This window comes from Meleagris gallopavo, chromosome 15 (genome assembly GCF_905368555.1).
Source record: "Meleagris gallopavo chromosome 15, MGAL_WU_HG_1.1, whole genome shotgun sequence".
NCBI lineage: Eukaryota > Metazoa > Chordata > Aves > Galliformes > Phasianidae > Meleagris > Meleagris gallopavo.
The window spans coordinates 17,094,054-17,118,496 of record NC_139418.1 but is presented as its reverse complement, the minus strand read 5'-3'; the positions used below and the strand labels follow the sequence as shown (position 1 = coordinate 17,118,496).

The following is a 24,443-nucleotide window of genomic DNA, read 5'->3' as shown; positions in this document are numbered from 1 at the left end:
AGCGCTCGCGCGGCGCGTTGACACGTCGCAGGGCCGGGCGGGCGTGGGCCGAGCTGAGGCTGCGGTGAGCGCGGCGGGAATAAGTCGCTCCTGTCCGACCGTAGCGGGGGGGCGGCACCGGGAGCGGCTCCTGAGGCTGCGGGAGCGCTCCGAGGGCCGCTGCCCTTGTGGAGATCCGCGGGTCCCCCGGGCCGAGCGCCCCGCGGCTGGCGGCGATGTCCGGGTTCGACAGCTTCAACACGGAGTTCTTCCAGACCAGCTACAGCATCGACGAGCAGGCCCAGCCCTACGAGTACGGCGGCGGGAGGCCCTACGGCAGGTAGCGGGGCTGCGGGGCCTTTTTGTGGTCATCTGTTCGTACGTGGTGCTTCCCGTCCTTTCTGCGGCTCGGGACGCGTTGCGGAGGCGCGTTGAAGTCTTTGTGTCACGCAGTCGGTGTTTGCTTAGGGACGGGACGTGGCTCTAAGGAGGCTATTCTTTAATTAAAAAAACATGCGGCAATATATATTTTTATGTGCGTGAAATCTACAAGGAGAGTATTCCAAAGGCAGCATAAATTGACTTAGTGAATCGCTGAGAAGATGTGAAACAGAAACTGGAAAGTCGTTTTTCTCCCGTATCATATCCTGGAGGTAGGAAGTGTTTAACTTCCATTCAGTAACTCCTTCCTCTGTGCTGTAATGCTGACGCTCGTGATGCGGCAGTGGAAGGAAACGGGGCTTTTAATTTCACCTTACTTTTTGTCTTTAATTCCTTTAACTTTAGAGGCGGGCAGAAGTGATAGCGTGAGCTGATGATGGCATCAAATGAGATGTCAGTAGTGATTAAGGTACACATTAATTAGTTTCTGACAGTTTTCCTATTCTTATGTGCTGCAATAGTAATTCTTGATTGTGCAGGCCTATGACTTGAAAGCAGAAAGAATGCTAGCACATGCAGCAGTAGTTACTTGTTTAGCTGGTAGCAGCGTGTCGTCTTTAGCTGATCAGTACTGTTTGTAAGGGCTTCGGTGGAAGAAAGCAGCAAAATGCTCAGCAGATCTGAGGAGGGATTGTAGAAGGTAACTAAAGCAAAAAATGGGCAGGACTGTTTGCTTACTGTGCATGAGCTTTGATTTTTGCATGGAGGTGCTTCAAATCAAATTCTTTATCTATCCATGATCTGATGTAATTCTTTATAGGCAGTATGGAGGCTACGAGTACTCTCAACAGAGTGGATTTGTCCCTCCCGAGATGATGCAGCAGCAGCCTTACACAGGGCAGATTTACCAGCCAACGCAGACATATACTCCAACTTCAGCACAGTCGTTCTATGGAAGTAATTTTGAGGATGAGCCTCCTCTGTTAGAAGGTATAACTTGTGCTTTATAGCCAAAATGCAGAACTCCTTCCACCTGGTCCCCAGTTTGAGTGATTTGAGTAGTAGGGTGCAGATGCTGTTTTGAAAGTGAGCAGTTGAGTGGATGTTTCCGTCATCTTTTCTTATTTAACTGTATTTCACTATACAGAAAGCATATTCTTATGTGAATTTCTAGACAGAGTTGTAGCATTATGCTTTATTTATACTAGCTGTTCTGTGGAAGCCAGGATAAATTAAATGGATTTTATACAACACAATAAAATGCTAATTTTTTTCTATTGCAAATTAAAAAATACTTAAAATTGTCTGCTTTGTATGGAAACAAATTGATGCTGTTAGTTTCAGTTGATTCTGTGGTTAGAACTGCAGGCTTTCATTGCTGAAGGCAAGTGCTAAACATTGCAGAAATTCTGTCCAGAATACAGACTGCCAAATGCCAGAATGGATACGTAGTGAGTGCCTGGATGGATGCATCACTGTTAATTACCCAATAACTGAAGGAGCTCTTTCAGTTGCTGATTTGGAGTTGTTGTGTTTTTCTTCCACTCATCTGGCCTTGCGTATATTATTCGTGAAGTGCATTTGTTTATGTAGATGCTTCTCAGGGCCCAAGGTGAGCAGACGATCACTGCATTCATAACTAGGTTTGCGTGTGCAACTGTGATGGAATCGTGTGGATGGAGACTCGAAATCATTTCCAGCTGCATGGAGCTGTAAAATGTGTGTCATGAGACATCAGTGTTAAAAGAGGTGACTGTTTTTTTTTGAGTGGATTCACTGGTAGGATGGCTGGTTTGTGAAAGAGGAGCTAAGTATAGAGAAAGTACTTAGAATTAGAAATCTTTGAGCCACCGATCACTGGAAACCTGGGGACTGTTGGAGCAATCTGCATATTGTGTTCTGATATTTTTGTGTGCATGTGCTTTAGGCCACGTACAAGGACAGCGATATACTGGGCTAACTGAACTTTGGTCTGACACAGAACCCTGCTTCTGTGCTCTTATCTGGTTCTCTAGAAGTCAGCTTGTCACTGCAGAGCATTTGAGACCTGGGATCTGTAGAAGCAGCATTCTCAGCAGCTGAAGGAAAGGTGTTCCTGTAGGATAATTCCTGGGGACGACTTTGGAGTGGAGTGGCAGGAAAAAGTGACAGCAAAACAAAGGGGGGAAGGGGAGGAAATGTACATGCGTAATTCTTTTCATGTAACTTGTAGAATTGGGGATCAATTTTGACCACATCTGGCAGAAGACACTAACAGTTCTGCACCCATTAAAAGTAGCGGATGGCAGCATCATGAATGAGACTGACCTGGCTGGACCAATGGTCTTCTGTCTAGCTTTCGGAGCCACATTGTTACTGGTAAGACCCTAACTGCCTCGTGTTGCTATTTATGCTTTCGTGCCTGGAGACAGTGGGGGAAAAAGCCAAATCACGTGTGGCCTTGTTGGAAGTGACTCCTTAGACTGGTGGATGCATCCTGGGTGAGAGTTTCTAGCTCAGTGGAAGAGGAGCTGGGCTTAGTACAGTGCTCGTTGGAGTTAATAAGTTAATTATTCTTTTTCTTCTGCAGGGTTCAAATGAAGCTTTTAGAGCTTGCTTTCTGCATGATGCTGATTTAACTGGAATGCATATCTCTCTTTATGCTTTGTTTTAAGGAATATGGGTCCTTTTGTCACAGAACAGACGTGTGACCCATGTTCTCAGACTTTACATGTTGGGAGATTGAGCTGTTTTACTTTCACAGCCATGTGTTGTCTTTTTGAAGCACCTGGTTCTGATCAGGAATTGGGAAAATGTGCTCATTCAATATTTGAATATTCTTTTTTTTTCTAGCACTCGTGTTTCATACTTGAGGCCTCTGTTCTGTTTCCCTGTGTCTTTGATGCTTTGTTCATTGTTTCTACTCTGTTCCTCCAGGTTTGAGGAGGCTCATGAGGTGGGATTTCACCAATGCTGTTACAGTTGATACGTTTGGTTTGTCTGCTGGTATAAATAGCCAATCTTAAAACACTTTTTACAGTAAATCTGCTTCCAAATAGTTTATACTTCTTAATAAGTTAGCATGTGATTAAGCCTTCTTTTTAATTGAGCTTCATTGAAATTAGATGGTGGTTTAACAACTCAAGTGTCAACTATTAAGTGACAGAGTAACAGGAGGCAGAATCCTTGTCTTAGGAAGCCTCAGTATTTTTCATCAGTTTGCATTTATTTTTTTCTGAAGATGCACTTTGCAGTGCAGTGCTTTGGCACCAAGGGCAGCGTAAGCCTACTTTTATACCTAACTTCATTTATGGCAACTGGGACAGCAGAATTAATGAATGTGTTCATAATAGGTAATTTTGAATGTGCTCTTACTGAGAAATTACCACTTTTTCCTGTGTGGTGTTTTGAGCCCTGACAGTGTTATTTTTATCTGAGTTTTAAGTGGAAATACTGAGTAAGAATGTTAGAGTGTAGTGAGAGAAAGCAAATATAGGCTGGGAAAAAGAAAGGATTAAAGCAGGTTTTGTAGCACTTGAGGGAGGGGGGAGCTGAGCTGTAGGTGCTGTACTGGGGGAGGCAGGCTGGCATAGGAGCTGTGCACCAGGGGAGCACTGCACTCCTCGTGGCCCTGTTTTTCTGCAGGGCTGGAATTGTGGTGTTCTGCTACTAAGATCATATGGTTGGAAAAGCAAATATAGCCATGGGATGCACGTGTGTTACAAAATAACTTACTTGCAAGTTAAGCAGAGCTCTGGTTTTGACTCTTTTTTTAAAAAAATCTACACAACTTAATTCTGCTCTTCATATGCAGTACTTTGCAGCTCAGCTTCTGCCTCTTAGGGGACTCTTGTAGAGGAGTTCAGTTGGAAGGGAACTGCAGTTAAAGCACATTTCTGAGGGCGTTGTTCAAACTCCTCCTGAACGCTGACTGGCATGAGGCAGCATTTGCTCCTCTGAGAAGCCTGTCAGTGTCGTACCACCCTCACAGTGAGAAATTGTCTCCTGACATCTGAGCCTGATTTGGCACAGCTTTGGGGTGATCCCACATGTCTGTGCAGGGCTGGAGGCTGTCATCTCTCCTGTGCTCCCCCCCACAAGAAGTTGATCGCTCAGAGCAGTGAGGTCGCTGCTTATTTATGATTTGCATTGTACAGCAATGCTGTAAAGTCTACTGCAAATCCAGACAAATAATTTAATGGATTTGTAAAGGAGTTCCAAACTTCTTAAATCTTCAAATGTTTCTTCTGCTAAGGTTGTTATTGCAAGAACTCTTTAGAGCCATACTAACAAGTTGGTTGCTGAAAGCTCATAGGCTTTTGCAGCCCAGATCAGAGAATAGCAGTTCGATGAAAGTCTACTTACTGAAATACGTAACCTTAGAATAAACATGCTTCTATGCCTGGGGTGCATAGGTGCACAATTTGGGTTGTTGGAAGATACTGCATGTTGAATTTCAGTGTGGCTGTTGGGATTGGAGGGATGAAAATGAGGATGTTCTGTAAATGTTCATTCTTCCTTTTTTTCCCCCTCTTGGGAGGGGCATTACCTATCCTGGTAATTAACATGCACTGCTCTGCTTGACTTTCAGGCTGGTAAAATTCAGTTTGGCTACGTGTATGGAATAAGTGCAATTGGATGCTTAGGGATGTTCTGTCTCCTGAACCTGATGAGCATGACGGGCGTCTCGTTCGGCTGCGTCGCCAGTGTCCTTGGATACTGCCTTCTTCCTATGATCCTGCTCTCCACTTTTGCCATTGTATTTTCATTGCAGTAAGTACATAAAGTGTAACTTGTTTGTAGAGCCCTCTCCTGTGAGATGAAGGCAGCTTTTAAAAGAGATCTCGATGTTCAGTGATGAAGGTGCCTGTAATTTGGATATGACAGGAATTTGTAGTAAGTGTAAAATTAGAAGCGTCGACACTCTTCAGGTGGAAAAAAAGAAAGGTGGGAATACAGCTTGTAAGTCAGTCAACAGCTTTTAAATGCACAGAGTCAAATAACAGTATTGTTTTCAATCTGCTTTGAATCTGATAAATCTTGGTAGGTACTAAGTCTAAAAGCTAATTGTAAGTTAAGATGCAAAATTGAATTTTTCAAACAAAAGGAAATTAGTGTGACTTGTCTTAAATCAAGAGAGAGATGTGAATTTGAAGGTTTCTCTTTTAAGAGGTGTTGGATCCAACTGCAGTTCCTGTAAGTATATGCACAAGTCATAAACGAGTTCTGATTTTATTTTTATCTTTACAGGGGAGTGATGGGAATTATCCTCACAGCTGGGATCATTGGCTGGTGCAGCTTTTCTGCTTCCAAAATCTTTATTTCTGCCTTAGCAATGGAAGGACAGCAACTTCTAGTAGCATACCCCTGTGCTTTATTGTATGGGGTCTTTGCTCTCATTTCTGTGTTCTGAATAGACTGTCCAAACCCTTGGACTCCAGTGGGCCAAACTGAAGACATCAACTCGGGATATTTCATTGGACCAGAAGCAGTTGCAAACACCTGTATAGTGGGGACATCACAAACTTAGACCAGTTTTAAACCATCTGGAAAATGGAAACAAACGTCTTGTGTTCACTTTTTTAGAACTTTGAATACTGTTCTCAATTGACCTGAGGTGTCTATAGCTTTAATAAGTGTTCATGCTTATCAAGTTAATGTAATTTTTTTTTCCCATTCCTATATCTTCAGAAAAGTAACTTTTGGTTGTTTATGTGAGATGGGGGGTCTAGTTTGGTTTTTTGGGGGGAGTGAAGGAGAGGGGAGGGAGAAGGGTAACACACTAAGATTTTTCTTAGCAGAAGTTACCAGAGCCACAGACAGTGTGGGACTGGCATTCTTTTTGAAGAAATCTGCAGTAACGAAGAACCTGTTTCTCTCTCCTCTTGCCAGGCGCACGGAACGTATGCAATTACTTCCTGTATTTTAACAAATACACTCTTAAGTTCTTCAGTCTCAGTTACGTGTTCATTTGATGTGATAGTATTTCAGGATGTCAGAAACTGAAATCATGAATTAGAAAACAGATGCTTTAAAAATTAGAAGTTTCTGTAATTCTGTCACACTTGAAATATGAATCCACCTGGATGTCTGAGTAGCTATGTGTTAACTTGAATTTCTGAAGACTTCAGCTAGAGTTTTTTTCCTAATGGTGCACAAATTAGTAGACAGAGGTAATCTCTTCAAGTACTACCAAGAGAAACACCATTTCGAAAACGCTTGTCAGTATTGTTGTTACTGTAAAAGTAATTTAAGGCAACATTGATTAAATTTTCCTTAGATTTTGAAAATGGTGTTTGCTTCTCCCAACCTTTATTTTTGAGTGAACTTCAGTTACTAAAATAAACTTTCATATAGCAGCAAAATCACATTTAAAAGTATGTTCAGTCAGTGGATTTGGTATTTGCTTCAGCCAGAAATATTTGATTGTACTTTAGAAACATGAGACTTTTTGCAAACAACTGTTATCACAAAGTAGATTACAGGTATGAGAAGTGGGAAAGCAAAGGTGCTTGGTCTGCACGTCAGCTCTTGTTAATTCCCAAAATAAGCAAGGAAGGGATGCAGACACTGAACCTTTCACAGGGAGGGGATGTGGTTGTCACCCCCCTAGAAATGAAGACTCTCCCATGAAGCATTACTATTTTGTTGGCAATTTAATCCAGGGGATTTCATTTCATGGAGTTTATAGCATTTGTCTCATATTCATCTGCCAGCTATGTACAGAGCTCTGTTTGTTGGTCCTGGAGCTGAATCAGTGTGCAAATGGGTCTTACTTCAAAGGCAAGCTTGGTGGAAAACTGCCATTGCTTGCATAGTGAGCCTTCATCTTAGTGAGACAAGGGTCTCACTTTGCGTGCTTCAGCATGCATCGTTCTTTGCTCTTCCCTCAATTCTTTGTGTTCTCCTAAAAATGCCTTCCTAGTGCTGCTGGAAGTTACTGACAAGATCCTCTTCTATTGGCCAGAGCTGTTCTATCCTGTGTTACTGGGAGTTGTGGGATGCACTGAATGAGTGTAGAACCATTAAGAACCAGTTACCAATGCACTGAGCTGTTCTACTATAGCTGGCTATGGTAATGAATTTTAAAACTTGTGCACATGAGAGGAAAAAAAACCTTCAATTTTCTTCTGGAATTGAATTCAAGAACCCAGATAATGTTCTGCTTTGCTACCTTATTACGAGTTATTATCATCCTAAATAAAATTGTTGCATTTATTTAGTGAAATGCTTTAGTCTGTGCTCTCTAGTTCTGTTCTTTGAGCCGGCCCTGGTGCAGAGTTGTTACTGTTTCCAACAAGGAGCCTTGCCTGGTGGAGCATGCTGTCCTGTTCTGCTGCAGATAAGTTACAGTGATTGTCTTTACAAATGAGACCTAATTAAATAGTTTGTTTTTAGTAAGTGCAGAAGCTCACAAACTTTCTTGTGCATAGCAGGTTCTAATACTCACGCACTGCTTTATTTGTGTTGTCTGATGAGGCTTACCTTACATATATGGATATGGTTCATTTCTTTACAGCTTGCACTGATTTTGTAGGTAGTATCCTCGTGTTGTGACAGAAAAAGTTATTAAAAACAGTTTAACAAATATTCATCCTAGTGCACAGTGGAAAACATCAAAACCACTTGTTTCAGTGTAGCACTAACAGTACAACTGCTGAGTTTGGAAAATACACCCAGGGCCTTGCTCTGACAGCTGGAGCACTGCGTGCTGTGCTGGAGCACTGGGATTGGCCTGATGGGTTCAGGAGAGCTTCGTGTCCTTCAGCGCGTGGTGGAGAACTTAGCCCTGATTTCCACATGGGCTGTTGGGTGTGGGAGAGGCTGGGAGCAAAATGTCAAATGCTAATTCACAGCTTCATAAAAAGCATTAATGTGGTGGTCTTAAATATCCCAACTTTCTGATAGGGAGTTAATGTGATTCCGTTGGCCCTGTTTATTGCCTATCCACAATCAATTCTATTGTTTTTTTTTCTCTGATATTATTTGTCCTGAATCTTGTTTCACTGTTAGTTACATTTCAGAGTGTCAGACTACTGAGTCTTGCCATCACGTGGAACGACAAGATTGTGTGCTGTAACTCTTCTCTTCCTTGTGGAAGTGCCTTTTTTTAACTTCATAAAGCTGGGCGCTCTCCCCCTGCCTAACCTTAAAGTCTCACCTCGTTTCACAGAAGTTTTGACCTTCTCTGCTTCATTCTACGTTCTCTTGACATCTGTTATTCAGCTTAAAGAATTCAAGTATGGGTGCTGGCAACCTTTTTAAAAATTTTTTTTCCTCATCTGCACCCACTCTGTTGTGCAAAGTTCCAGCTCCTGCAGGAGATGAGCGCAGTGACTGCGCTAACTGGAACTGGGCCTTGCTGTTTCCAGCAGCTCCACTGGGTGGGCCCGTAAACCTCTGCTGTGCAGCAACGCGCCTGGTTTGCTGGCAGGCAGGGCTGGCAGCTGGCACAGCTCAGCATCAGGTCTGCCCTGCTCTTCGGGGCTCCGTTTCAGCCCTGGCCTGGGCAATGAGCAGAGCTGTGTGCGTGCGGGGTAGCCCTCGTGGCAACGGGAAATCTTTGCTACCTCCCGTTCGTGGTAGAAGTCTTCATTTTCTCTATTTGGTGCAAAAGCAGAAATACTTTTTCACTTCCCAGCTGCTGCTTTCCAACGGGTTCATTGAGCCAAAGTCCACCAAAAGCCCGTTGGTTTATTTGAAAGGTCACAAATCTGCTCAGTGAGCTGCCGACCCACCGCCTTCCTGCAGGTCCTGCTGCAGGGATGTGACACAACCGCCCGCACACCTCCTCAGTGCCCTGCTGCTATCTTTGTGAGCAGAAAATGGGCCCTGATGTCAGGCTCGTTTCTTCCTACCTCTTCCTTCCTTTAATGCACATTGTTATTACTCTGCTCTCCACAATAGATGTGTCAGACAGCTCATTTGCTTCCTTTTGGCAGCAGCCTCTTACATAATAGTGGACTCATTCTCATTTCCCATGTCATTCTTCTCCTTGAAAGGACTCTGACTATCCCTGCAATCCCCAAACCTTCGTCTGCAGAAACGCTGCTGAGCCCGATGGTTTCCCATCTTGTTCGTATGCACTGGCACTTCTTTGAAACAGGATTGTGTGCTTTGCTGAACTCCCTCAGAGCAGTTCCCATCATTTCTCCAGTTTATGGAGATCAATTTGAACTCCGCTTCACCTGCGATGCCTTCTGAAGCCTCAGCAGCCAAAGCAGCACCAATGTGAGCAGTGTGGGCTGCGGGCACTAATCTCACTACAGTAATGAAGTCGTGTAATTATTGCCACAACAATTGTATTGTTCTTAAGAGTTGAAGAAAGGGAAAGGACGTACAAATATCATCTGATGTGGGAAAGTGGTGCCCCGAGTGCAGATTCATTCCAGCAGCGGTGATTCAGAACCAAGAACATCTCCTTGATTACCCGCAGTTGGCTCTCAGTATCTCTGCCCATCTCGTACTCCCCTGGAATCCTCACACTCGGTCCTTTTATCTCAGCTGGACGTCCTGGGCCATCCTGTGATGGCAGTTTGATCTGCAGGCTGAGAATTCACTTCTGCACGTCAGCACCGCCATTGAGCAGCGCAGAAACGCCACGGTCATCTGATTGCAGAATCTTTCAGATCAAAAGCATTTATTTATTCCTACATTTACACAGCCGAGATATCGGTTCCGAAGCAATAGGCCGGTTTATTTCCTTATTTGGTTACAGTTTACATCACGTTATCTGCATTAAATATTACGGGTGGTTTAATCGAACAGGCCTTTCTCCTCTCACTGCCTAATCTCCGGCCATTTCTCTGTCATACCGGATGAAGCGTTAGTGTTGGAAGTTAAGTATGCATACTGACACGAGACAGGGAGGCCGTAATTCCAAGTGGCTGAGTGGTGCCAGCCCACCTCGTTGGAATCTTCGTTCCTTTGCACCACCGTTAATTTGGAATGCATGTGCAGCAATGAGACGATATCAGCTTGTGTGATAATGTGGAGATCGTAATGTTCTGCCTGAGCCTTAATGGGGCTCAAAAGGCCTAATTCTGCCTCAGATCCTTTTTGCTTCAGATCTGGAGTGAATCTGTAGCTCATAGCTGAAAATGTGCATATCCTGTGTGTGACAGCCAGCGCAGCTCTGCCTCCGTCAGCGCTGCAGTCAGTTCTGCCGTTGGCCGTCCAGGGTGCTGCTGAGCGGCTCACCCCACGTGTGACATCATTTAAACACACATGGAGGGAAAGAGGTGATGTTTTCTGCGTGTAACTTCTATCGCTTCAGTAAGACCTGCTGCAAACGTGCAGCGATTCATTTGGGGAACTGCAAAAGGCAATAAGGTGCAGAAGTTCTCAGCTCTAGCATGAGGCAAAGAGCAGGTCTTAATATATTTAACAAACGACCACGAAAAGCACAGGAAAAGAGAGAGAGGAAAAATACGTTCCCTGGCAATCAGTTGTTTAAATACGAGCGTCAGGAGTGCTGTTCAGTCGGGATTATTTTTTTGGCTTTTCTCCATGTATGTAAATCCTTGTGGTATGCACAGCCTGCAGGAGCCCTGCTGCTGCTCCCTGCAATGCCAGCCCTGGTGCAGCATGGAGGGGCTCAGGAATTGTCCCATTTCAAGTAGCATGTAAACATTCAGGCTAGACGGATTCACATCATGCGTTTAAAAACAAGGATTTCCTTATTTGTCATTAAAATACCCTAGCAATATTGTAGAGTACGTACAAAAATATGCATCATGTTAGTACAAAAAATGCAGTAATTCTGCAGCACGATGCCTCATTCTTACCCTGGAGCTCAGCTCTGGTGAGAAAACCAGGTTTTCTGACCTGGTGATTCTCACCAGCTGAAATCAGCGGAGCTTTATATGCTGGGAATCCTGAGGGGCTTTAAATACTTGAGATCCAAGTAGGTATTTTAAGTCCTGTGGTCCATTTCCTCACCACTGCAGAGCTGTGCCTCCCTGTGCACGGCCTGGGTGCTTTAATCACAGCAGTGAGCTGCTGCTGCCCTGCAGAAGGGGGGAATGTGTCCCCAAAGGCAATCTTCCCATATAGCCATGAGTTGCCCTTTAACCGTGAGCACAGGGAACATACATTACAGACCTGACATTACAGAAATACAACGGGAGCTCTTGTCTTTCTTCCGTAGTCTCCATGTTAAATTGCTTCATTAATTCGGAGGGAGTTTTCTGCTGTTTCCTTGTGATTAATTTGTTTGTGTGCACAGTGGGCCCGCTCTGCGTGCGCAGCATTTCTGAAGAGCTGCTCCTGCTTCGTGCTGTAAGTAGCTCTGAAGTGTTCACATTCAGCTCTCCCAGCCCCTTCCTCCAGAGTGTTTGTTTGCCTGTTTTCGCTCTGGATTGCTCAGCAGATGATGAATAATCACAGAGGCCATTTCTTGTTCCTTCATTATTTCTGAAAGCAAACATAGGCAGAATTCAGAACCCCAGAGAAAAGACAGCTAAACTAAATTTTGAAATAGTAAAGCGCCGGCAGCAGCCAGACAGTGCCCATTAAAACATCATGCTGGAGCTCTGAAACATCTCTCTGGTTTACACAGTAATTCAGCTGGGAGTATGTTTGAGGGGAGGTTTTTCCATGGAAACCTGAAGTATAATCCCCCAAACAACTCACTTCACTCTAATGTACATGGGCTTAGTGTTTAGATACCACCCAGCTGTGTTAGGCTGGTTGCTATGGTCCTGCTTTCCGTTTCAGAGCCTTTGATTAATGCACAACCACCGAAGGAGCGGGGGAGCTGCTGTGTGCAAATGCCACGGGGAGGGCAGTGGGCAGTGCGGTGCGCAGGGAGCCCTAAGGCTGTGCCCACGGAGCTCCGCATCCTGGCGTGCTGCCGCCCGGATCTCTCTGTGCAGATCCTTCTGCACTCTGTGCTGCTTCCCAACCACAACCAGCAGTGCTGATGGCTTCCTGTGGGAGCCCACACCAACCTCACCCAAAGCAACAAGACAATGTCCCGACCCAGCGTGGCCCTGCAGCCTCTCTCTGTTACCATCAGGTTTCCGTTCAGCCGGGAGATGAGCAGGGCAGCAGGCCTCCGGTGGGTGCGTCTTGGCAGAAGCGTTGGCTTTCATGCACAGAGCAACCCGTGGATGCAGCACATGGTGGAGCACAGAGAGCCAGCGAGACTTCAGGGATTAAAGCTATCCAGCTGCTCTGCTCAGTTTCTTCCCCTACAAAATACATTTTCCCCCTTTGCCAATCTTAACCAACCCAGTGGATAAGGAACGTGGTGATTTACTGTCACCTGTGTGCCACAGAGGGGGAAACTGAGGCACAGAGACGTGCAGCACTGCACTGTGACCCCATCAGGCAGAGCTGAGCTCACATCCCCACAGCAGCACCGCCGCTCTGCTGGGAACACAAAACCAGAACAAAAGTGCATCGTTATCTCTTGCTGTTAATCAATGCTGTTATCAGCTGTGCAACTGCATCGTTTTCTGAGCCAGTAAAATTTTTAACTGTTATATTCACGTATCTGTGGTTTCTCAATACTTCTCTCTGCTCTCAGGCTGTATTTTAACTCATCTTCTTTGGGATCCGCCCAAACAGGCACAGATATCTGTAATGCAAATGTAGACAGGAGTAAATCATTTGGGGCCTTACAGGCAATGGTAAGAAATGGGCTCTACTTGCTCCTCCTTCTCTCTTGGAGCAACGACGGCACCGAGCAGAGCCTCTGACCGCAGATGGAGCCGCTGCCGGGGGGCGGTGCCGGCTGTGAGCGTCGTCGGCACGGAGGTGCCGGACCCCCCGGTGCGGGGCGGCCGAAGAGCGGAGCGCCGTTCGCCCCGCCGCACATCTCCCAGGGGCAGCGCCAACCCGAACTTGTTCCGGAGGGGTCCAAACTTCCTCCCACACCGCCCCGGCTCCGCTCTTTGCCCAAACTGCCCCGAACGTTTACAGCACGCGATTCGTCCCTGCGTTCTCCGTCCCCGCCGGGCGCACGCGGCGGTCGGGCCGTTGGCCGCGCGGGCCTTCGAAGCCGGACTCGCTGCCGTCCGTCCTGCGGCCACCGGGGGGCGCTCCGCGCGCGGCTCTGCACGGGGCGCCCGTTGGCAACGCGGCGGCGCGGCCGAGGGGACGGCCGGAGCCGCTCCGTGACCTCGGAGCCGGGGATGGAAACACCTCCCTCGGGTCTCCGGCCGGTTACAGTTACTGCGCACATTTGCTGCACAGCTGGAGTTTTGAAAGAGAACTCCGTTCGTCTTCCGACAAAGATGGCAGTTTGCGTCCGTTCCCCCCCACCCCGAGAGTAACGGTCAGCGGTGCCCCCGGAGGTTCCCGCGGCTGAATCGGTCCGGCGCTGCCCGTGCCGTCCTGTTTGTGCACCCACAGCGGCTGCTGTCCCCCCCGACGGACCTTAACGACTCCATGGAACCATAACTGCAGAGGGAAGGGGAGGAGGATGGGGTTTTTGTCCCGCTGCCTCTGCGAGGAGCCAATGGCTGAGAGCAGAGAGATGCTGAGGGCTGCCCCAGTGACCTCTGCCACCACCGCGCTCGTGTCCCAGTCACACCTCGTTGTGCTGAGTAATGCACGCATTCCATACGTCCTGCAAGCAAATTCCACTTCATTCGATGGGAAACAGAAGCCAGCAGAGGCAGAACGCCCATTCCCCACAGCACTGCCTTATCATCTATTTTTAACTGAATTTCTCCATCTTCTTTGTAAAGGAATAACACTCCTCCATTGCCTCTGGCCATAATTAATATGCCATATGTCAGGTCCAAGAGACGCACAAAAACAGACTGAAACAGAGCAAATAACTTTGGAGAAGAACTGTGTTTTCTATATTGAAACTCTTTCTTTCCAGTGGCTGCAATTAAAGGTACTCAGCTGCCCGAGGCCTCAGGAGCTGAGGCAAGACAGCACTGAGGAGAGCAGCTGGTGCTGGGACACCAGGGACTGTCACTGTTAGGAAGCAACCTGCCCTGCAACAGCCACAGAGCTGGTTAGTGAGCTAGGTAGTTGATCAGTTGATTGCCTGCGGGTTCTGCCCCTCTGCACAGCTGTAATCCATCTGCATAGGTGAGCCCTATCTGCAGGGGCTGCCCCTCCCCACTACGCCTGTTAGTGCTGCCAGCCCAGGGAGCTGCTTTCTTCTGAGGTGGCCACGTGCTACAGAGATCAGGGTGCAGGTAAGGGCTGCCCTGGAGGGATGGGAAGTGCTGAGAGGGTCTGCGTGCCCAGGAGGGGCTCCTGGGAGAACTGGGGCTGTGTGGTGGCCCCCGCAACACAAGGAGCGGCAGGGCTGGGGCTGCCTTGTGCTGAGCAAACCCAGGTTGGGGGGGAGCTGGCCCAGGAGCTCTTTTCTGTACTTGTGTGTATGCCCTGATGTGGTCAAAGCCAGAACTGAGCAGAGTGCCTATGGCTGTGGCCCTCATTCTAGGGGTCCTGTTGCTGTGGGTCCCTTCCTGCTCTCTGCTGCACTGATGGCAGCCAGCTCTGATGCACACTAAGGAACAGGCTCACTTTAGTTTATAGTAAAATGCTTTCTGTTGTTATGGCAACTGAAATGCTTAAATAAGCCAAAGAGCAAGAGATGATGTACATCAAAATGACCATGCTATTTTGATTAGGAGTTGGCTTTTTTTAAAAAAAAAAAAAAAAAAAAAAAGCCTTCTGTGCAAAGAATTCTGAACTTCAAGCCTTCCTCAACCCTGAAACTTGCCAGCCCTGAGCAGCCGAGCACCTCAGGCACTGCTGCAGGGGGTGTGCAGTGCTCCTTCTCTCACGTCAGCTCAGCCATGGCACAGCTCTATGCTGGGGCGTAGGGGATGGGGCTGAGCTGTGGGGCTCTTTTCAGGAGTTGAACTGAATTCATTAACTGCATTTGAAGGGAGATCAATTGGAGTTTAATCTTTGGGATACCTCAGTCTGTAACCGAGCTTTGTGGCAAAAACCAGGAGAGCAGCAATAGCAGCTGTAGGGCTGTATCTGCAAACACCAAGGGATGGTACAGCTTCTGGGCCAGGGGCTGTAGGGAGGAATAGTGACAATGATTGGGCTGCTCTTTAAAATCCTGTACTGGGGTTGTGAGCCACTGACTTCGTGGTGATCTCCATCCATCTGTGTCACTCTGCTGTTATGTCCTGAGCTGGCAGCAGTCCCCATTTCCCAGTAACTGAGGTTGGGCACCTTCACTTCTCTGCTTTTCCATCACTTCTGTGTAGCAGAAGGTGTGATGTAACTGAATGCATTGTTTTCTCTAGTCGGTGGTAACACGCACACTTGCTTTGTTGGGCTCTCCAAAGCTGGCCGTTCCACCCCGGTAAGCTTTAGGGCTCTGGTTTAGCAGAAAGAGCCCTCAGGAGCTCCCACCTACCGCCGGGCTGCCATCAAACCGGGATTTGAGCGGGGAGCTGAAGTCATCCTCGGAATGGCTGCAGAGATGAGCTTTGTTGTGTCGCAGCCTGGCTGCAGCCGCGATCCTTCCGTTAACCATCATTAAACGTTGCCTCGTGCCGGGAACTCAGCGCCGCGGGGCGGATCGTTCAGCTCCGGGCACGACGACGGCGACGGACCGCCCTGCCTCCCTGTGAAGTGCTGGGGTGCAGCGCTGCCCTCCTCATCCCGAGCTGCTGCCGGGTCCGGTCCCTGCCCTGCCGCAGGGGTGGGTTGCAGGAGAGCTGTGAGTGCAGGCGAGCGGCGTGCGTGGGAGAGGTGGATGTAACTGACGGTAACGAAAAGGGAAATGTGCGTTCGTGCAGTGTGTGCCACGGGGTGAGGGTGTTCCCAAAGCACCGCAAGGGGAAGCTGTGGGTGTGAGGCTGCTGCTGGTGCCCTCCATTCCAGAGCAAACTGGCTGCCAAAGCTGCGCTGTTGCTCTCTGTGCGTATGGACACACCAACAGGGCACGTGTGCTTGCTGTGTGCTGGGAGGTTTTTTTAGGTGCTATAAATTTAATGCCTCTTCCAAATATTTGAGCGCTCCTCTGACCTTTTAACCAAAACACTGTAAGTAAACTGTATGAAATCCATACATACAGCGGTTGTTGTTGGAAGCTAACATTTATTCGTAGTCATTGCTGTTTATACTGCAAGAACATGAAAAATGGCAAACGTGGAGGCAAGGGCTGCTCTGCAAAGCTCTGGGACCCGGGCAGCCCCGGCTGACAGTGGGGCACAGCGGTTGGGCTCTTCTACCCTCTGAGCATCCCCCGGCACACAGAGCCCTCGCTCCTGCTTGGGTGTTCTCTATTTGTTTGCCATCCCACTTGTTTTCCTTCACCCCACGTCTCTCCGCAGTGCCGATGATGCCTGAACTCAGGGCTCTGTGTGGGTAGGGAGCAGCACTCAGCCTTGTGTGGCTGCTCCTCATTGGGAGCCCAACCCCCAGTGCCCCGAGGCCCAAAGGGATGTGCCTGGTGCTCTCATCCTGCTGGCAGCCCGGGCAGTGGCTCTTCTTCCAGGGGCAGAAAGCAGTGCTTTGCCTCTGCCCATTGGCACACACGCACCGGGGCCTGGGCTGTCCGAGGGCGATGCTCTGCCTTTCCCACTCCAACCACCCAAGCTGCACAACTGGTTGTTGCAACTCAGGTGTTTGTAGCTCCTCTTCCAAGTGAGGAGTCTGTGTCCAGAAGGACCTTATCATCTTCACTGGATGGCAATTAGGTGTATGAGGTGCCTGGGAAGGCAGCCTGTGTTGCTGGGTGTCTGACTTTACCTCAACCGTGCTCCTTTCATTCTAATAATTTACTCTCCAAAAGCACTTTGATAATAAGTGCCAGCCCAAAGCTCGTACTGCTGCCTGGTGCTGACTTCAGGAGGAAGCGATGCAGGGTGCGGGTGCTTGGTGCACCAGGAAGAGGTTAATGGCACAGCAGCTCTGCTCTGCAGCACTGGGCAGCCACAGCAACAGCCGAAGGAATGGCAGAGAGCCACGTGTGTAAGTCAGTGTGACATTTTAATGCTGCATTGCAATGTTTGTGTTTTATGCTGAACCAAGAGGCTGCTTGAACTATTGCCCTACTTACTCTATCAGTCTTTTCTATGAGGAGTGTTTGCTCTCTGGAGCAAGACTTGTGTCTCCATGTGCTGATCTCTGTCCTCGAGAGCCCTTGCTGGGCAGTAATACACACCAAAATGTAGAGAACCACTTGGACCTAAATTGAAGGTCTGGTGAAAACACAGTGTTATGTTTAGGACTATTTTAAAAGCCAACAGCCTGATGAGTGTGGTGTCATTATTTGGTTAATTAAATGTAATTGGAACTGCTGGGGCAGACTCTGCAGGCGGTGCTGAAGATGCAGTGTAACTGACCACAGAGGTGAACTACTGAAGATCAGGGCAGAGAAGCTCAGGAGGGTGTTTGAGCTGATTGCTGTTCTGCTATCGGTGTTAATCACAGTAGTTACTGGTGGTGATGGAGATGGATAGGAGCAGCGTGCTGCTGCTGTGTTTGGTGCAGCTGCACTCATGTGCTCTGTGGCACGATGTGCAGCTCTGCAGTTCAGCATCCAACGAAGCATGTTTGTAACTCTCCACTCTCCAACTTTTGCCTCTAACTTGTGTGGTGTCCTCACTGCTCCCAGCCTCCTGTTGGGTGCTTCTGCCAAAAGTGTCACATAAATAACATCGTTAAATTATTACCCAAAGTAAGAAGAACGAACTCAAAGTGCACCCACGGTTATCTGTCAGGAAATAAGGAAAATGGCCTTGGGCCCATGCTGACAGCAGGACACTTGGATGTGCTGGGGACATGGAGGTGCTTGTACATCATCCTGCTCTGTAGCTGGAGGGCTCCCTGGGAGAGGGAGTGGGGAATTGAGGTCATGGCCACGCCATGCAGGAAGGCGCCCGAGCAGCCAATTCAATTGCAGTGGGCAGAAAGGTGAATCATAGCCCATGGGAACACAATTACCTGCTGGACTGATGACGGCTTAAACTTGTTTGTCACTTTTCTGTCCCAAAGGAATACATCCAGAAACCGCGTCACCCCCAGCAGCTCCATGGAGCGGTGATAATCCACAGCCTGTGTGGGGCTGCAGGATTCTGGGGGGGTGAAAGGACCAATCCAGCCGTATAGAACTGCACGGTGCCTGCAGCCTGGCAGTTAGAGCTGGCCGGGGTGTGCTGCCCTGGGATTGGGAAGGGCAGCGATGTCTGTGTCAGTCCCGTGGGTGAGAGCTGCGCTCCAGTGCTTTGGGGCTGAGCTGTGCCATCCTGCTGTGCTGAGCTCACGCCTGCGCTGCGTTGGCCCTATTTCTGCTCCTGGTGGGCGCAGCGAGGCTCAATTCGTTATGTGAGAGTTCTCACCTCCCACTGTTTGGGAAAGGATATTTGGACATAATTGCACGTATGCTCAGCTGCTCAGGACGGGCAGAGGAGAATAATGCTGTCATTTTTAAAAACTTGGGGGAAAATACAGAGGAGCAGCGTGGAGCTAGCAGTGTTGGGGTGGACATATGATAGGTGTCGTTATGTTTCTAATTACCGAAGTAATCGTGGCATTCATTTGTGGCAGTCTGGAAAAATTAAGACCACTTTTTCCATTGGAAAATATTCATTTGTGAAACAAAAATAATTCATAAAAAGGGGATGTTTCTTCCAAGTTGTCTAGGTTAGGATCTCAGAAAAGGGCTTCTTTCAAACTGACCTGCTGAACAGCGAGCAATGTTCCTTTTGAAACCTCCAGTGAGTATTTATGGAAAAGAAGTTAAAAGGAAAATGTTGAAGTGAAGCCTTCGGAACGTTTCTGATGAGCGATTTTGGTGAGCTGCCCCCAGGACCAACGCGCCGTCACTTCCATGGTGGTGTGGGCCCTTCCCCCGTCCTACAAATGCTGTTTTGGAGGAGCTCCTGGGAGCTCTGCGGGCATCTCCTTGTTAAGGTCTGCTCAGGAATAGCCGTGTGCTCCTGGTAACGTGAATGAACCACGGTTTTGCTGTATCACATCTCCCCTCAAAAATGAATGAAATGATATCTGATTGGGAACACTTAATGGGCATTAAATTAGACATTAAAAAAAAAAAAAGAGCCCGGCCATCTCCATAGACAGCTGTGGGAGGAAAAAAGCTCCCCTTGTGCCAAATGGGAGGAGGTTCCTCAAGCCCAGCACTACCCAGAGCTGTGCTGGAAGCGGCGCTTGGAAGGCTGCGGGCGTTCCGAGCTGTGCTGTTTTCCTTGGCCATCTGCTTGGCTGCGTCTCTGCTGACTTCTGGACCAGGTCCTGATTTTTTTCTGAAGTTAATGGAAATTTGCATGGGCTCTGGTCTTGGATTTGCCCTTCTTTTCTGTTGCAGGTTTGTGCTTTTTTAAAAAACAAACAAACAAAAAAAAAACCAACATTTTTCTTTATTGTTACACTTCTGCAGTCTGGTATTCCTCAGCATATGTTTCTGTATTCCACAGGCCTGAAATAGCTGAGAATTGGTCAGTAAGTGTAAGATTTCAGAAACTGACTGCTTTATTGTTCATAATCTCTCCCCTCGCTGCTCCTTATCCCCCTCAAACCACTCTGCCTGTGTAAGGATCCTTGTGCTGAGAGAAGTGAGAGAGCTTGTGTGCTGTAATGCAAACGTTCAGTGAGCACTGCAGCACAGCTTGCTCACAGATTGGAGATAACACAGCTGTTTCTGTACAGTTGATATTACAGATTTGCTGCACCCCGCTTTGCAGATAAAGAGTTGGATTATTTGTAATGAAGTTATGCAACTCAGCTTTGTCTCTTGCTTTTGTTCCATGGGTGTGAAATATCAAAAATCGATGAAGAACTCAGCATGCAAACAAGGTCGCTCTGCAGCAGCAATAGAGCCCTCAGCTGGGCACAGAACATCGATGTTGGCCTGGGATGCCCCATGGTTGGGGCTGCCCTGAGCTGGGGGTGCTGCGGGCCGGGCAGGAAGCAGCTCACTTGGAGTTGCTTCTTGCATCCTGGGCATCTCCTTTCAGCTGAAGGGAAAAAGGTGGTCTGGCTTGGGAATGAGCTCCTCTGCACTGCTGCACACATCTGCAGCTCAATGGGCCCCGGGGGTAATGCCCTGGAAGAAGCTGGAGCTTTTCTGGTCAGGCTGAGGACAGCCAACGTGGGGGTGGGGAGCAGCAGAACCATTGCTGCCAGCAGGGCTTCGTGCCTGGGGCCATTGATGGGAGCAGCAGAGGGGTGCTGGGGCTCAGAGTGGTGTTTTGTCTGCATGCGGCTCTCCAACATTTGTCCTCATCCCCTCTGATGTAACTCTGAGTATTGCACACGGTTAAGGCTCTTGCATTCGACGCGATGAGAGCCTTGAAAGAGTGCAATCCTTGCAGCAGAGCTCATGTCTGGGTGCCCGACTCGCTCTGTAGGAGCCTCACAGCCCTTCCCATGGCAGCACTGCAGCTGCCTGGGCAGGGAGCAGAATGTGCATACAGCAGCAAGTCAGGTGCAGCCAGAGTGAAATGAGCTGAGCTCCTCATTAATGTGATCATTATAAAGCTGATAACAAACAGACCTTAAGTTCTGCTGTACATCGTTGTGAAGAGGTGTTGGAGGTTAATCTGTGTTTGCTGCTCCTTAAAAATATCCTCAAAATATTGCAACAGTAATTGGGCTTTGCGAGACTTTTTGGTGGTAAGATTGCAAAAAAGCCTTGGGGAGGAGAGGTCACATGTAACAACAGTGCTTTCTTAGGATCCCACTTGAAGAAATGCTGCTGTGCACCACGTAGGTCTGATGGTGAAATGTGCAGCCTCTCCTCCCCCCCCATCTCCCTTTTCCTCCCCCAACGCAGGGAGCACCTTTTGGTGCACAGTGAGCTCTGAGTGGGAAGGTGCTGCCAGGAGGGCAGCTCTGCCTCTGGCGGTGGCACTGGGCTGGTCCTGCTGGGCTGCTCTCCCGTGGCACACATGCAGTGCTGATGCACCCTTGGAGAAGCAGCAGCAGATTGTTCGGGTTATGCAGCACTCAAGATTTTCTTCCAGAACAATATGGGCTTTGTGCAGCAGATGAGGTTTTCTTACAGGGAGTTTAGCACAGAATGACCGAACGCCTTCTGCAGCCTTGGAAAGAGCTGGAGCTGTATGGCTGCAGCTGAACAAAAGGAGAAATTCCACGCAACAGAAACGAGATCTGGGAGCGAAGTGAACGCAGCCAAGCTATAGAAATAGATCACAGGCTGCCTCAAGTCTACACCAGCAGTAAGGAAAGCTTTGGTCCTCGTCCACAAGCACATTAAAAATCTGAGATGGCAGCGCTTGCTGAAACAAACACAAACCATTTGTTGGTGTTGGCAAACACCACGTCCTTCAGGAACAGGGATTTCTTCAGCCACGAGTGCACAGCTTCCAAGCTGAGCGCGACGCTGGGGAGATGTGGTAGCTCCGACCCTTCGAGAAGAGCAGACAGATTTCCAAAATAAAACAAACAGCGATGCCCCTTCCAGCTCTGGGCGTGGGGAGGAATGCAGGCTGCCATGGCCCTGCTGTGCCTGCACTGCAGCTGCTGCCAGAGGCCCGGGAGGAATGTGCTCTAAATGGAGCGATGAAGCATTTTCCCTTCAAGATCTGAGTCACATCTTTACCTCCTGCTTCTCTCGCCTGACTTCCTGGTGCTGTCTTGGAGTAACAAAGCTCCGTTGGCCTCTGCTCAAAGCGAACTGGAACTGCAACTTGAGCACTGCTCCAAAGCTGAGCAGCAGGGATGGGCAGGAGGTCTGATGGCTGAGCACTGCGTTACCGGAGCTGCAGTTTTCTTCCCCTTTGCTGCCACCGTGTTCTGTTGTGCTGGCTGGTGCGTGGTTGTCAGGGTCGAAGTTTGACTTCACTGAGAAGCACTGAGACCCAGAGTTGCCCCAGCAGCCCTGACATGGCACCATTGGTGTGGATTGGGCAGGAGATGCTCCTGGTCCTGTTTGCCTACACGATCCTACTCAAAACCAAACCAGAATTGGGGCAGCACTACCCTGGTGTAGCACTCTGCCCCGGTGCATGCAGCTGGAGTTTGGCCCCTGGCAGCAGCCTTCCCAACCTGCCGTGTCTGTCACTGATATGTGGTGCCATCTGATCAGACAACGTACCGAAATACGGCTCAAAATAATTGGTTTGGACAGTGGTGTGCTGCTGGAGCTGAGCTGCCAGCTGCTCTCAGCAGGCTGCACAGGAGGGCCAGCTTTCCTCCTGCTCTTTCTACTTCATGCTTGTAGCAACTGCTATGGACCATTACTTCAGCCTGTCAGCCTCGCCCCATGCTGAGCTCTGCCTCTGCCTTGCTTGCTTTTCCCCTGTTCTACCATTCCAGATATGTATCACCTTTGTTCTGTTGCTGCACGCCTCTCCTGAGCTGCAGCATCACACGCAGAGCTGGGAGCAGGAACACCGCAGGTTCCATCTTTGATTCAGGTTCCATCTTTGATTTCTGGCAAATCTTGAGGCTCGATACTGAAGCAGCACCACCTCATGGTACTTAAATGCCTTCTGTCTAAGGCAACGTGTGTTATCTCTGCTCCCTCTCCCCTCCATCCCCAGGTTTGGGGTTTTATCTGTGCAGACTGAGGAGCTGCATGCAGAGTGGCTATCTCCTGTGCTGTGTAACATGCCAGAAGGAATGGGCCTGCCTGGAGGTTACCACGGCTGAGGAGTGGCACAGATGTGTTGCAGAGAGCTGTCAGAGCTCAGACTGGTGCCTGCTTAAGTGAATGCAGAACAGACAGGGGTACATTTTGTGCATGTAGTGTCTGCTGATGACTCAATATTTCAGCTCAACATATTTACCTGAATATTCATAGTCCCTGAGGTGGCTGGATCTCCTGAGCTCAGCTCTTCATTTACATTCTGGTAACTGCTTTGCTCTTCTCCGTACCGCTGCTTGCAACAATGTACTACACATCTTTAATATCTGCCTGGGCTCAGGTTGGGACCTCTGGCAATGGAGGTATGTACTGTGTCGCCTTTTATAAAGACTGCTTTCATCCTTCTTCAGGTATGCAGAGGACCAAGGGCGATGCCAATGGATACCAGGGCAGATCTGTTGGTGGAGGAGGCAGGGCAGGAGCGGAGAGGTGCTGCTGCGGGTGCAGGGCCAGGGCAAAAGGATCGAGGTTGTCTTCAAGTCACAGCAGGATGGCTGCCAATGGGCATCTTCCTGCACAGGACCAGAAAACAACTCTGAAGGTGTCCTCAGGTGAAGGTTGCACCTGCAGAGACACAGAACCCAAATGTCTGCTGCTACAGTGCCTGCACAGCTTTCTCTGACTGCACTGTTTGAATGGCAAGAGTCATTCGACGTTCTGCCTGGCAAAAGCAAACAGCCAGGTTGCTCTGAGTCTGCCAACACACCTGGAAGCCCTGCAGCCATGTGAAGCACCGCACTGGATCCTGGCTGCTGCCCACACCTGGCACGGTGGGACATGGAGCGAGGCTGGGAGCATACAGCATCAGGGCTGAGACACGGCCCGTTGGTGTGCCTGCCCCTTCAGGAGGGCTTCGTCAGGGAACAGATGGTGCTAAGATGCTGCTGAATCTCAATGTCACCTTCGTTAATCCTCTGTGAAGTCTTGAGGTTTCTCTGAAAGCGGTGGCTGCCAGCTCTGGCTGCTGTGCAGGCAGTCCCAGTTTGGCAGGAGCTCTGTCTGACAGAGCCAGGAGTGCCACGGGGCTGTGCAACAGCAGGAGCAGGGCCTGTTGGAGTGCTGTTTGGAGAGCATTGGGCTTAAAGAGAGTCCTTCAGAAAGCAGGAAGATAGCTCAAGCTAGGAATTAAGGAACGGGCGTCACAAAAGAAACCCTACAATGCAGCTTCCCCTGCAGCAGTGCTAACTGGCTGCGAGGCTGCAAAGGAATCCAACAGTTTGGGGGAGAACAGCCGCCAGCTGCAAAGCACACTGCAGCCAGGGAGCGCCTAGCTGTGCTGCAGGGAGCTGCTGGATGGGGCAGGGACTGAGGGCACCCAGCTGTGCTGTTGGATGGGGCAGGGGCTCCCAAGGGCAGCTCTGCGAGTGCCGTGCCCTGAGCAGCAGCTCTGGTGTTCCACCAGCTGAACGACTTCAGTGCCACGTGCACTGTCTGTAGAGCAGCCCTCCATAAATTCCTGGTGATTGCATATCTGCCTGCAGTTAATCAATTTTATGAAAGCAGCTAATTAGGACGTGCTGCATGTGCTCCCGCA

The 24,443-nt window shown here is 48.9% G+C and overlaps 1 protein-coding gene across 1 annotated transcript; it reads left to right on the top strand.

The window, feature by feature from the left end:
• On the top strand, positions 1–7,567 carry YIPF5 (Yip1 domain family member 5). Its single transcript, XM_010719227.4, has 5 exons — positions 1–319; positions 1,181–1,350; positions 2,573–2,718; positions 4,931–5,112; positions 5,590–7,567. Exons 1-5 carry the CDS (start codon positions 216–218, stop codon positions 5,750–5,752), a joined length of 765 nt encoding a protein of 254 aa, XP_010717529.1. The 5' UTR covers positions 1–215; the 3' UTR covers positions 5,753–7,567.
• Positions 7,568–24,443: the final 16,876 nt, after the last annotated feature.